At 51.3% G+C, this 13,629-nt stretch overlaps 2 protein-coding genes and 1 long non-coding RNA gene across 13 annotated transcripts in view; 1 reads left to right on the top strand and 2 right to left on the bottom strand.

The window, feature by feature from the left end:
- The window catches only part of PHLDB1 (pleckstrin homology like domain family B member 1), a 28,418-nt gene extending 26,727 nt beyond the window's left edge, over positions 1-1,691 (bottom strand). The window contains exon 1 of one of the 11 annotated variants that reach the window (XM_035346270.1): positions 1,527-1,691. Coding sequence is in view for 1 of the 11 variants with exons in the window: in XM_035346275.1 (XP_035202166.1) it covers positions 952-1,074 (123 nt within the window). In the remaining 10 variants the exon portion in view is untranslated. Of the gene's footprint in view, positions 1-951; positions 1,291-1,526 lie in introns of those variants that run through there. The other 10 variants (XM_035346272.1, XM_035346271.1, XM_035346276.1 and 7 more) reach the window with 10 other exon arrangements.
- Positions 1-13,629, top strand: part of LOC118178073 — a 28,539-nt gene that overhangs the window by 2,323 nt on the left and 12,587 nt on the right. Inside the window, exon 2 of the long non-coding RNA XR_004756049.1 lies at positions 6,320-6,325. This is a non-coding gene — a long non-coding RNA (uncharacterized LOC118178073). The remainder of the gene's footprint in view (positions 1-6,319; positions 6,326-13,629) is intronic.
- The window catches only part of ARCN1 (archain 1), an 8,065-nt gene continuing 474 nt past the window's right edge, over positions 6,039-13,629 (bottom strand). The window contains exons 2-10 of the mRNA XM_035346282.1: positions 11,827-12,090; positions 10,909-11,088; positions 10,486-10,691; positions 9,577-9,738; positions 8,675-8,840; positions 7,214-7,361; positions 6,760-6,868; positions 6,425-6,629; positions 6,039-6,170 (exon numbers count right to left, since the gene is read on the bottom strand). Coding sequence (XP_035202173.1) covers positions 6,081-6,170; positions 6,425-6,629; positions 6,760-6,868; positions 7,214-7,361; positions 8,675-8,840; positions 9,577-9,738; positions 10,486-10,691; positions 10,909-11,088; positions 11,827-12,090 — 1,530 coding nt within the window. The 3' untranslated portion in view covers positions 6,039-6,080. The remainder of the gene's footprint in view (positions 6,171-6,424; positions 6,630-6,759; positions 6,869-7,213; positions 7,362-8,674; positions 8,841-9,576; positions 9,739-10,485; positions 10,692-10,908; positions 11,089-11,826; positions 12,091-13,629) is intronic.

Genomic DNA, 13,629 nt, shown 5'->3' with positions numbered 1-13,629 from the left:
TCTCCCAGGGACAGGGGTGTGCGGGGCCTCCCCACATACTGCCACCCCCCCCACCCCGACCCTCCCACCCCATGTAGGCAACTATCAGTGGCAAGCCTGTCCGGCATGCACTCGTGTGATGCACGGACTTGGCAAGAGGCCAGCAGCCACCATGCTGCCAACCGGAGTGGCCACCCATTGCCTTCCACCACACGGGGAGGAACCTGGTGCCATGAGGCAGTGATTTCCCTCACCTGGCACTCACACTACTTGTTGCGCAGGGATGGGACAGGACATGGGACGGAACGCTCCAGAGTTACTAAATTTACCGTCGGTTCTCAACATCCCTCCCTTCCGCCCAGGCCTGGCTGTGTGCAGCTTAACCCCTCCTGGGCATGCTGGCCCCACTGTGGGTGAGCGCAGCATGGGAGTGGGCTCACCCTGGCGGGGATTCCAGCCCAGGGCCAGCTGCTGCTCGCAGGTAACGGAATCCTCTCCCTCCCGACCACATGGGCCCCACAGCCTGTGCAGAGCAGCCAGGGCGTGCAGGGCATAGGCACAAGCCCTGGGTTTGGCTCCCTGCAGCAGCCCTGCCCCAGTATCATCCACGGCCCCAGTGCCCTGCTGGGTGAGGGACAGCCCTCCCCGCCCCGCCAGCACCGAGCGCAGCTGCGGGGGCGAGTGGATGGCTATTACACACTGCGGAAAAAATGAAATGCTGGAAAACAGCAGGCATTGGATCCAGGGCTGGGACAGAGCCCAGACCACTCCGCTCAACATGAGGGCTGGCTGCCCCAAAGCGACAGCCCAATAGGGCTGTGGCCACCCTGTGCAGGATAGGTGCTGGTGACGGGCTATGACCAGCCCGCAGGCAGCTCCCCAGCACAGGCAGAGCAGACACAGTCCCCAGGTACCTGGGAGCAACCCTCCAGTGCCCACCAGGTGCACACAGGACCCCCTGCTTTCCCTTACCTGCCACCGGGTCCTGGCGCAGGTGCTGAGCGGGAGCCTCCGTGGCAGAGTCCCCACATCCCCCACATGCTGCCGGGGCTGACAACTGCTGCCCACACGTGGGTGGACCACGCTCCCCAGCATTTTAAGACCCTGTAGCCTGCCCGTACTCCTTCTCACCAACACCGAGGCCCCACAACAATGTCCGGAGGAAAAGCCAGTGAGGGGCCGGGCTCCTGCATAGGAAGGGAGCGGAGCCAGGGTGGGATCCTGTGCGGGCGTTAACCCCTTCCCAGCGCGGTGATCCCCGCCGCACCAATGTGCATCACTGTGGGCAAGAAACGGGGGAGCTCCAGCCCCACCATCCTGGCTGCAGCTGAGCACCCTGGCTGGGATATGTCCCCAGTCCTGCCCACGTCCTGCTGCCCAATGTTACTTGACCCTGGTGTCCTCTGTTCCATCACCCTCTGCCTGTCCCACAGCTGGGACGAGGACCCCACCATCGGCTCCAGCACCCCCCTGATGCCCACCCTACTTCGTGATGGCCTCGCCCCCCCCCCCCGGCAGCACCCTCACCTGCTCCTCAACGCTTCCCTGTGCTGGAGATGCCTGCCAGTCCCTGGACTGTTGGGTGAAGCAGGGCGCCCGCAGCAGCCCCCGTGTCCTGGCTCCCCTGCACAGCCCCGCACAAGCAGGCTCTGTCAGAGGAATGCAGGGCGGGAGCGTGGCCGCCCCGGCCGGCGCCCCACCTCTGGCGCGGACAAGGCTGCCTTTCTTCTCTCACTGCAGCCTGCAAAACACGCTGCTTGTTCCTGCCGTGGGAAGAGGCAAAGGCAGCAAATGCCAAGGGGTCGGGCTCAGTTACCATCAAATAGCAAGCAGTCCCCATGCCCCCCGTGTGCAGCACTGCTCGCGGGCTGGCGGCTCCCTCCGTGACTCCTGAAGCTGAGGGAAGACAAAAGCCCCTTTCTTCTCCGTGCAGGGCAGGGGCCTCACCTGGGAGGATGCCGAGCCAAGTGGCCCCTCGATGCCCACTCCCACTCAGCCCCGCCACAATGCAGGCTGCAGGGTGATGCTGCCCCCCCCCCCCCCCCCACTTGCTTATAGGGCCAGGGGGAGCCCCAGCACCTGGCCACCGCTGGGAATGCAGCGGGGCTGAGCCCTGCCTGCCCAGAGGCCCCACAGGATGGGGGCCACGGGATGGGGGCCTGATACTCCCTCCAAGACCCAGCCACAGCGGAGCACCACCTGACCTGTGCCCTATCCCCGGGGCTGGATGCCAGCCACCAGGCGGTTCAGTGGCCAAAGCCTGCCTAGCTGTGTGCCGGAACAGCACAGAGCTTGGCTGGCAGGGACATGGCCAGGGAACAGCAGGGGCATGCTCACACAGCGCTGTGCGGATGCACTGCGCTCTGCCTGTCCCCCACTGTTGCCTGCAGTGCCAGCAGTGCCTGAAAGTGCCATGCAAGGGGGCAGCCGCTGGGCAGCTCTGCTCCCCCCACCATCCTGGGGAAGCCAGCAGGAGCCCCTTGTCGCGCATCGTGTCCTGCAGTGTGGCCTTTCCCCCCGCCCAGCTGCTCCGATGAGTCAAAGAGGAAGCCACACAGCTGAGCTAACGGGTGAGCACGCAGCATCCACAACCTCCATCCAACTTGGCTGCCTGCTCCTTCCCCATCTGCTAACACACTTAAACCGCTCTCACCCCTTCCCACACCCTCTGCCCCAGCAAACATGCAAACAACAGCCTTTCCTCGTGCAGCTGGGGAAGGGGGAAGTGCGTCTGCAGCACAGAGCGGGGGTGGGGGTGGGAGGTGGAGAAGGACCTCCGGGGCAGCTCAGGGCCCAGCGGGGGAGGCTGCTCCCTGCTGCTGCCTCCTGCCCTGCAGCGCAGGGCCTGGGTTCAGTGCAACACGCGGATGTGGGTAGAGATGGAATAAACACAGGAGAGGAAGGCAGCACATCCAGCTAGCTCAGAGCAGCAAGGAGCAGAAAAGCAGAGTGCCCAGGGAACCCCAGAAGTAATGCATGGTCCCCAAACGGAGCAGGACGATGCTCCTGCTGCCCGTCCCACCTGAGGGGGGGCCGCAGAGGCCGTGCTGCAGTTGCTGGGGCAACACAATGCACCCAGCAATAACACAACATAAATCAGCTGCCAGACAGCTCCTGCGGGAGCCGAGGAATCCTGGCCGCACCCGCTGATCTCAGTGCTCCCGGGAAGTGCTCCTGCACTGCTGCAGCACAGCTGTGTTCCAGCCAAGGCCGTGGCCCTGAGGGCTTTGCACCTCTGAGGGCTGGGGATGCTGTGTGAGGACGCACTGCCCTGAAGCACCACAGTGAGGGCACAGCTCCAACTGCTGCCCTGTCCCCACTGCTCGAGCCCATCCACCGAGGTCCTCAGCCAGCACTGCAGGGACAGGCAGGCAGCTGGCTGCCAGGGCTAAGCTCCAGGATGCATCTTAAGGTAGCACAAGTACAGACTTCTTCCTCAAAGCACCACCACAGCAAACAAGGGATTCTCATCTGCAAGCCAGACATACGAGCTCAGCTCAGCTTGAACAAGCAGGGAGCATCTGTGGCCCCTCACTAATGACAGCCCAGGGCCCGCAGCACAGACAGAGCATGGTGGGTCTCAGATCCAGCCCCCGGCATGGCAGCCATCGCCCAGCCTTATGTTCAGCGGCAGGGGTCAGGGATGAGCCTGTCGGCTCTAGAACGGTCACTGCTCCTCCAAGTCCTCCGGCTGCTGGCAAGTGCCACCTCGTCACAGCTCCTGTGCCCTGCACAACAGCCTGCCAGCAGCATCGCCCTGCAAGCTGAAGCACGGCCACACGCAGGGCTGGGGCAGCCGGGGGCTTACAGGACCCGTAGGGCCAGCAAGTTCCTCGGGCTTGCCAGCAGGAGCTTAATTGAGGGTCTGAAGACATCAGGAGGCTCTCAGCAAACAACGGCCCACTCCAGCGCTGCCAGGGTGCAGGATGGACCCCAAGCCCATCCTCACCCTGCAGCTGCCCGCGGCGAGGGGCTGGGGGCCGAGAGCCTCGCGCGGCCCCACAACGGAGCCGGCGGTCCCCAAGACTGCGCACAGCCCCTCGGTTAACGCGCCGGTCGCCGGCCCGCCCCCGCGTCCCAGCAGCGTTTTGCAACGCCGGGTTTTCCTGCCTGAAGGGGGTTTTCCGGCTGCCCGGCCCGCAACTCTCCCCCGCGACACGGCGCCGTCCCCGGGCTCTGCCGTGGGAAACGGCCCGCGGGGGCCCCCCGAAGGCGGCGGCGCCTCCCATGCAGCCCTGCGAGAGGGAGCCCCGGCAGAGCCCGTCCCGCCCAGTCCGGGGCGTTCACCCACACCGGAGCCGCCCCCCTCGAGCACCAAGGCCGGGGCTCCGCACGCCTCCGCCCCTGGCGGCAGCTTCGGGCGCGCGCTCCCCCCAGCTCAAGGCAGGCAGAAAAGGCTCAGCCTTCCTTTTATAATACTCTTTTATTTGATTAAAGAATTTGTATTCTTTGTATACACTGGAATGTGCTCTATTCCCTAGGCCATTATTGTACAGGGTTACAAAAACGGGGTGGGGGGTGCGTGTTTTTTTTTTTTTTTTTTAATATTACCCTTAAACAAATTTAAGAAAAATGTTTCCTTGATGTTTGAACTCGACTCCATTTTAAAATCATACAGACAAGCAACTCTTGAACATAACTGAATTAACAGGATTCATTGTCTATTTCACTACAGAACAGGGTTTGCTTTCCCTCCCCCAGAACACATCACCTTCCCAGGGCAAGAATCAGGGTTTATTTCCTCACTGGCGCTGTTAACAGAGGAGAGACCGCTAACTTCTTTGGCAGAGGACCCCATGGGAAACTACACACGCTTACTCTTACTGAAGTGCGCTCTCTGGAGCACAGTAAATGTGTTTTTAGGACTTCTGAGGACAAGACACCGTTTGAGTTTCACCTGCATGCTCAGTCCTTCCCTACAGCAGCAGCTGGGGAGCTCCCCTACAGACCTCACGCTGCCACTCAGGTGGTGACTAGCCCCAAATGAAGCAGGTGGGACATAATTTAAGGGGAACACAGCTCTGTGGGATGAAATAAGTGATACTATTCAGTCAGAAGAGGAACAGCACTGGGATAGCAAACACCACACTTGGGTGTTGCTCACATTCCTATCAGCCCAGCATGCTTTCTGGAAACTACCATTCCCCTCTCCTCCATCACCAAGCACTGAGAAAGACCACCAGTTTTTGACAGATCCTAGCCCCACTCCCACTCTGCACACAGGTGAAGTAAAGCAGTCTCAATAGCTGCTTGCACACCTGCACCCTGCAGTTCAACTTGCCAAAACACCAACCCAGCCTGAGCCAGGACATAAAACCCGGGCCAAGAGCTACTACAGCAGACAGTAAGCCTTCAGATGGAACAGCCACCTCTGGATGTTCTCCCCCCGCAACAAGAACTAGAGCATTCAGAGCTGCAGCCTGTGCCACCAGTTAGCCCACTATGACCCAGCCTCAACAAGAAAGGCACAAAGGACTTCTGGTGAGATGAAGTCCATTGCTGTACGGTAGGGCTGGATGTACAGCAAGGAACAGTGTGGGGGCAAAGAGAACTGAGCTGTGAGGCCCTCTTCCCCTATGCTCCTGTCAGTACCCAACCCTTGAAACCGAGACCAACTTCTTCCACTTCTACCAGGTGGAAAGGTCCAGAGAAGCACTGCATCCTTGTGTGTATCATCTTAATGCCTGTTTTCACCATCAGAAGCAAGAGTTGAAGGCTGAGGAGAAGTTAAAATGGCAGCACCAACAATGGAACAGTGTTTGATGATTAAAAAAGGAAGAGCATGATGTCTAGTAGGCTCTGAGACTGAGCTCCGGTCGTCTTCATGGGAGAATGGGAAGTGTCAAAGCCAGGTTCTCTGCAGAGATCTTGTTATTCTGCTAGCCAGTAAAAATCTGCCAAAGAAATTTGTAGCCTTTCCCCCCATGAATATGTCAATTCTCTGCCAAAAATGTCTGAGACCCAGGACACTGCAGATGGCAGACAGAGCTATGTGTCTTAGCAGAGAGAGGGCTGTGGCATTCCAAACATTCAGAATAAACTTCGGCCTCTTTTTTTTCTTTTAATTTAAAAATTTCCTTTGTGATTCCCCACAGCTGGCATTACAGGATTTCGTACTTGTCCACCACGAAGGTGGTTTCAGTAGAAAACCTTACAGGGCTGTTCCCATCTACCTGGGTCACTTTGGTAACCTGTGGAGATAACACACATTTAGTTGAGCATTTAACACTGCTTCCCAACACAACAAAGCACAGCTTTCCAACTTTGAGATGGTCAAAAAGGACAGAATCAACCCAGCACTTTTGAACCACAAGTCAGTACTGTAAGAAAGATCTTAAAGATCTTTGTCCTGTGCCACAAACACAGCTGGACAGTCTAAGGGCAGCTACAGCGCATTCTGCAAGTATCCCCAGTAAGAGTAGCTCTACACCATTAGTGACTGTACCTGTATGTTGCAATAGTTCTTTTTGGAGATGAAGGAGACTTGCACTGGAAAGAAGTCATTTGGCTGCCCTGCTATGCTGAACTCCAGGCTGCCACTCTTGTTTTTGGCATCTATCACTGGCAGGCACCACTCAAGGAGATTTCTCCGGCTGTCATGGCGATACTCGCCATCTATTTCCCCAATCACTGGGGCACCGACACCAGACCTAGAGGAGGCAAAAAAGAGCTACGTCTTACTTGCACAGAGCTAAGGAAATGGACAAACCCAAAAGACAAAGGAGCTGACAATATACAAAGGCACTTGTTAGCATTGCCCAGGCACAGAGTGTTACTTACGGTAAAGGGATTGTGATGATCACATCATTCAATTCTAGGCTCTCCTCTTGCAACTCATATTCAATGTTAACATCGCAACTGTTCCCACTTTCTGATGGCCAGCAGTTAACTGAGGGCAGAAAACCAATATGCTGTACCACACAATCTTTTTGTGCAGAACAGGCTTTCAAAAGATGATGTACTTCAAAAGGCACCGTAAAATTATAACCAAGAAACTCCAACTTAAATAAAAGCTTTTTGTTTTCTTTAAGAACGTTACAGAAAATGGACACTGGTAAGAACAGGTACCATATGATAGAAGACACACAGAAGAAGACACCCCTTCACCCAGCACCTCGCAATGTACCATGCTGTGGAGCCAGCCCAGCTGCTACAAGGCAGGGTACAAGCAAGCACAGATGAACATCAGCCTCTTCCAACCAAGGTCCCACATGTCACACACTCTTGCACTCACTTGTCAATGGAATGAAGGACTCTTCCGTGGTCTGCAACCTCCACTTCAGCACACCCACATCACTGTTAATAGGGAATGATTTCTCTGGGTTCTTCAAACCAATCTGCGATTCTGCAGTAAAAAGCTTTTTGTCCACATTTGGGTGAGTCTGAAATGGGAACATAAGCCAAGGCTGTGTCAGCTACTGCAGTAATTTCAAGTATAAGGTGACGACCACACGTAGGTAATTCAGGTTCCAGTACAACAGCCCTACACATCCCTGAGTACTTTCCTCTGCAAAGAATACCTTGCTCAGAAGTCCAGGTACAGTACATCTACTTATCAGCCTGGAATACTGTCCAGAAAATGCTGTTCCACCAGGAAGAATCCACACCACTGGCATTTTTACTTGCCACTGCACCAGATAAGCCAGCAAGTCCTGGTATCTGGGGCAGCATCCTGGGGCTTACAGAACAACAACTCTAAAAAAATCTATTTTTTTTATATATATATTTTTTATTTTTCTCAAGTAAGAAATAGCCTCCTAAAGTATTTCAGACTCGTGCTATTGGAAAGAACACTATGAAACCACAAAAATACTACTTCCATCAGCAACCTTTGTATAAATATATATTTATGGCAGCAGCCAAACTCAATGTAAATATTCTCTCATTGCAATGGCAAATGTGAGCATCTTTTTAAAAGCAGAGGATTTTTCTAAGTTAATATTCAAGTTACACTGGAAAGACAGGAATCAACACTGGGTTTGATTTAATCTTTCAACTCAAGCAGCACATGTGGAAGCGTTGTTGAACTTTTTTATGAGATACATTGATAAGGAACCTACTACTGTGTAAGCAGACACGCAGACAGCTAAGTATAGGTAAGTTCTTGGCAAGGAGGAAAAGGGAGCAGAAGAGTGTAACAAAGCATCAAAATCTCCAGCACTGAATAAAGTAACAAAAATACAGAGGAAGAAAAGGAAGGACATTTCTCTAAGAATCTTCTTATACTGCTGACCATAATCCAGGGCTTCAGCAATTGTGTCAGGTACAGCAATGAAAGGACACAAGTGACCCAAGAAGAAATAGCTTTCTATATAATAAATTTTCTTCGCTGGCACAGTAACTTGACTGTAGAACTCCCATTCAACAACTACAGCTCACATCATGTAATAAGCACCAAGCAAAGTTCATGTGAAATCAGATGACATGCCAACATGCTTTACTGGATAGGTAAGGCTCTGAAGGCAGGAGGATAACCATATGAGACCAGCTCTCTCGAGTGAACTTCAAACTTTTGACCATAAGCCAGCCCTGCATTTATGCTACAGTAATGTCTGTGGTGACTACTTCCATTTTCAACATACTTGCTGAAAAGGCTTAGACAGGTGCATAGGACACCAGCACACAAGTATTTCCAATATTTTGCCCCAAAGAACAGCGAAAGCATGTTCAACAGCATGAACACCAAACACTTTACCTGTAACTGCACTCCCCTCTTGTCTTCATTTTCTACATGCAGGCGAATCCGTGCAAATTTTTCATCAGAGATGTGCAGCATGATCATGCCATGCAGCTCCATATTCTGTAACCCTCCATCACGGCCACAAGTCAAAGAAATTTTCTCCTCTATTTTCATGTGCACACTGGACAGAAAAACAAGTATCTCAAGTCTTACACTTGGCATTTAACAGGCAAGATGAAAAATTAGCGTTTGGCAAGGAGAGGATATATGCCCTGAGCAGGTCCTACAAAGAGTGTGACAGTCCCTAACAGAGTAACACTGACAGCATAACAGATGCATGCACTAATGATGCTCCAACACGTTACTTGAGGGGCACATAGATCTATGGACACAAGTCCAAAAAAAAACAGAAACCCATATGATAAACAGTGATACAGCATCTCGATATGCTGTTCACTCAAAATCCCACTACTGTACAGCAGCACAGATCACAGCAGAAAAAGGTTCTGATCTGCTACATGTAAAACAAACTCTAAATATCTGTATCCTAAGCTGCAATAGGACAGGAACTATTTGTGTCTGGGTAACAGGAAAAATGGCAGCTACTTTAACTCATTTGAAGGCAAAACACTGAAGAGATGCACTTCAGAAGGCACAGGAAAATTCCCAATCTCAGCTAAACAGAGGAGGTAAATCCATTTTAGCTAAGACAGTTTCTAATCAAATAAGCTATCTTTTGTTGCTGTGCTTTCCCAGATTTTACCCTTCATCTTTTAAAATCAGAGGGCTAAATGAGCACACAGGCCTTCAATGGCAGGAAAAAACCTGTGCTGAAAACTGAAGAGGAAGACAGCTCACAAAGCAACACGTGGATCAGAGAGCAGTAAGACTGCTTTCAGAGCAAGGATAATACCTACCTTTCCATGTTAACGGGTGGTGCAAGAACTTTGGCTGCTTCTGTAGAGCGTTTGCCTACGGAAGTCATGATATTTTCTCCTTCCGATTTCAGTTTGTCCACAAAGTTGTCCACCTCCTTCCCTTTAGCGCCAAGTTTCAGAGCTTTACTAGGACCTGAAGGCCTAAACATGATGCACAGACATATTAAAGTCATATTCATCGCAACAGTTTCATTCTTCCTCAGTCCTAATTTCAAGTGTTGTAACTTGATTATGCCAACAATTTAATGTTCACCTCTATAACCTTTTTTTGGGGGAGAACAAGTACAGAAGAGAAGATCTTGTAAGAAGGATGAAACATTACAGTTTAGATACAGATTCTGAGTATTGCCTGGTACCACTCTTTCTCATGCAAAATGAGAAGTCCAATACCCATCAAAAACCCTATGGAGACTACAGGATGCTCAGGTACTACTGTGATACACAGCAAAAATGCTCTTAAATAGTAAAATATATGGTCCACAATATATACAATACGCACCAGTTTAAAAGCATCCTCATTAAAGGCTTTGAGGTCAGCAGACACAGATCAGAGAAGCTAAGGAGAGAGGCCTGACTTTCTGTATCTTTGCAGTAACCCAGAGTGGAGGCACACAAAGAACCTGTAATTTTAAGGTGATACTTCTTGCAGTACCAGGGAGAAAGCTCTTGATGTCTAAAACATATCGCCAACCTGGTAAGCACTAGCAGACTCCAACAGCACCCAGGCCATAGGTGAATGCTCCCTCACTTACCCATGTATGCCAGCTATTTTAGCACCTGTTTATCCATGAAGATTCAAGAGGAAGGCAACTGAAACCCTTTATCTGGGCGTACAGTTTTCTGACAGTGCTGACTCCAAGGAACATCTGCTGCCTACTGTACACTTACCTGGAAGGTGCTGGTGCCACTTTGGGCTTCTCCGTTTCAATGATGGTCTCTGTGATCATTGCTGCTGTTGTGCCCCCAGACACAGCTGAACTGCCAAAGCCACCAAAACCAGGTGCCTTTTTGCCTTGTCTCTCTGCATCCCTTCTAGCCTGCTGCAACTCCTTCGCTTTACGGCGCATCTCAGCTTTTGCTTCTCGTTCCTGAGTCTGAAGTAAAAGACAAAAGGCTGGTAAAGCTTTGCAACCTCAATCTCATTCTGTATAGCAACTAAAACTAAGTATGTTTTCTTATCAACCTTTTCTGAAGAACAGGAAACTGGCATTTAGTTTACAGAAAACCTAAATAATTTTAAAACCCTGATTAAATTGGAGTAACATCTTAACATAAAAAGCATCACTTTCCAGAGTACCTTGTGCCACTCACCTCTCGGACAGCTCGGAACACTTTTTCTTCATGTGAGTCCATCTCAGTGAAGGTCCGAATTTGTGCCAGGTTTACGTTCTCACGGTAGCCCAGGGCAACGATTTCATCAAAGGCAAAAATCAGGTCAAAACAGTGTTCAGAGATCTCATGCTCCTCCAAGGCTCGACAATATTCAGGGATCTAATTTGTGAGAAACATTTAAAAGGAGCATTCATAGAATGAGACAGACATAACTTTCAGCACTGTCTTTCTACTGTTCCCAGACTTCACAGTTGTGTTAGACCCTCCACAGAACTAACTAGCATATCACTGAGCTGCCTTTCATTCCTTTACATTGATGATAAGCAACAAGATGAGGGTTTGTGACTGATAGTTTTTCCTCAACTAAATTATTTATGCAATCTTTTACCTTAGCTCTAACTTTGTAACTCACAAGAACATAAAGAAGCAAACACTATGATGCTAGTTAACTTCCTGAAGATCCTTTGGTTGCATCTGACAGAAATAGATTATAAAGTTAATATAACAACAATTGCAAAAACTCATTATTTAGAAATGTTATTTAGAGTAGTGCTACGCTTCTCAAGTGCATTCTGTAAAGCCACAGTATTTTTAGAAAAAATATAATTGTTATCTTAAGAATATAGGGAATGTTTTATGTTAAATTTGTAACTTCATCCCTTTGGTCTCACCAGTTAATGGGCAACCATAGGTTTCTTACATATAGCTCAAAAACACTGCAGAAACTTCAAAGCTTAAACTTGTCCCAGGTCAAGAACAGGCTCTAGAAAATCATGTTGGTAGGTGGAGGCAGACAGTACTTCAGCGATAGTTCACCAACAGGTTCCCTTATAATAGCACTGTTTCAGGCTACAGACGTGAACTTTGCAGTAAATAACCTGAAGCGTAGATTCTTACCACTCTAGAGAAAAGTCGGAGTGTTTCCAGGTCTTCCAGGATATTGCTGTTTTTGGTGGTGATCAGCACCATGTAGAGCTTCTCCATCGGCTGATACACATACCGCACACTCTCTGTTTCCACGAAAGTGTGCTGCTTCCCAGTGTTCATGAGTTTTGGGAAAGCTGCCAGCAGCCCCTCGATGCGGGTCCGGGTCATCTCCACGAACTGCCGGGAGACGATGGCCTTCCCCGCCTTTGTGCAGACGGCAGCCGCCAAAAGCACCTATGGAGAACACAGACATGGGTTAGCTGTGCAGTCTTGGACACTGCCTAGCCCCTGCAAGCCTGACACAGTGTCGTACATGCAAAGAAAGGTAAAATCTAGTTGGCAATAATCTTCCACATTGAGCTGATTTTCCTTCACTGGGATCTTATGTGTCTTTTTATGACTAGCGCCAAGGATTTACCTATTCTAATAGCAGATCTACCTCTGCTTTTGTCTGCAGATATGCTGCAGCTCACTTTCTGTTTGTGCTATCTGGAATTAAAGCTCTCAGTCCTCCAGTCAGGCAGTGTCAACCACCCCATTGCTCTATACACAAAGTATGACAAAACACCAGAAGTGCTTTAGGCAACGATCTAGGTTACTGAATTTTCTGTTAGTTCAGACCCAGCATAAAACTTACATTGAATACCAGAATGTTTTCAAATGTAACATTCCTTCCCAATGCCACGTTTACAGTCAAGACAGGTTAATAAAATCTTAAGAGCTATATTAATTACAGCACATGGATGACTCTCATGGGCATTTCACAGATGCTATCGTACCAACAATAAAAAGACAGTAAGGCAACTGCTAATTTACCTTATTCTCTCTACCTAGACTTCTTCCTGAAATTCCTCTCAAGGATTAGTTTCTTAATTAACTTTGTCAAGATAGGACAGTTTCTGCAGCTAAGGTCCTTGAGCTCCCCAGCCATTTTTATTCACAGTACTCCAACAATGAGAGAAGCACCAGAAACTCTCAGCTGCGGATGGATTTCCACTGCCACCTTGAACCCAGTCAACAGGTGACCAAGTAGGCAGTCAGGTACTCTGGCAAAACTGTTGTGTGTTGTCTGGACAGCCCCAGGACCCTGCAGCTTGACACCACAGGGACAAATGTATCTGGAAGAAAAGCGATCAAAAATGCCTCCTCTCTCCAACCACTCTCTGAAACTACTCCGTGCACAACGTAAGAGAGCAGGATGGCACCAGTGACTCCAGCAGCATTACCGACTGCAGCTCAACGCAGCACATCGATCTCTACTGTCTCACTGAGTGACACCAGGTGGGCAACACGGAGTAGGACCGGCCCCGGCAGGGGAAAAGCTCGGAACCCCGTGCTCCCTGACAGCAACACAAAATAACTGACCGTCACCCGGACCCAGCCGCCACATTATCAGTCACAACGCCTCACCAGAGCTAACATCCTCAGCACCCCAAACGACCTTTAAAACGCACGTAACCGGGTGCAACAAAGGCTGCGGCCGCCAACTCCCCTGTCCGAGGAAGGCCCCCCAGCCCTCGCCGTGTCTCCGAGCGGGGCTCCCCCTCGCTCCAGAGGCAGGATGAGCCACCGCCACCCGCGGGGACGGCTGGCAGCGGCCCTCGGCCGAGGCAGCGCGCCGAGGCAGCCCCGGCCCCCGGCCCTCCCGAGCCGTGGCTCCGGGACGCGGCACCGGTGGCCGCGCACCCACCGAGCGGGAGCCCCGCGGCTCCGCCAGGCACCACCCGCGGCCCGGGGCAGGCCGCGCTGCCGGGCGGGCGGCGCCGAGCCCCT

Source organism: Oxyura jamaicensis, chromosome 24, assembly GCF_011077185.1.
Source record: "Oxyura jamaicensis isolate SHBP4307 breed ruddy duck chromosome 24, BPBGC_Ojam_1.0, whole genome shotgun sequence".
Lineage (NCBI taxonomy): Eukaryota > Metazoa > Chordata > Aves > Anseriformes > Anatidae > Oxyura > Oxyura jamaicensis.
The sequence above is the reverse complement of the archived record's forward strand: the minus strand, read 5'-3'. Positions and strand labels throughout refer to the sequence as shown.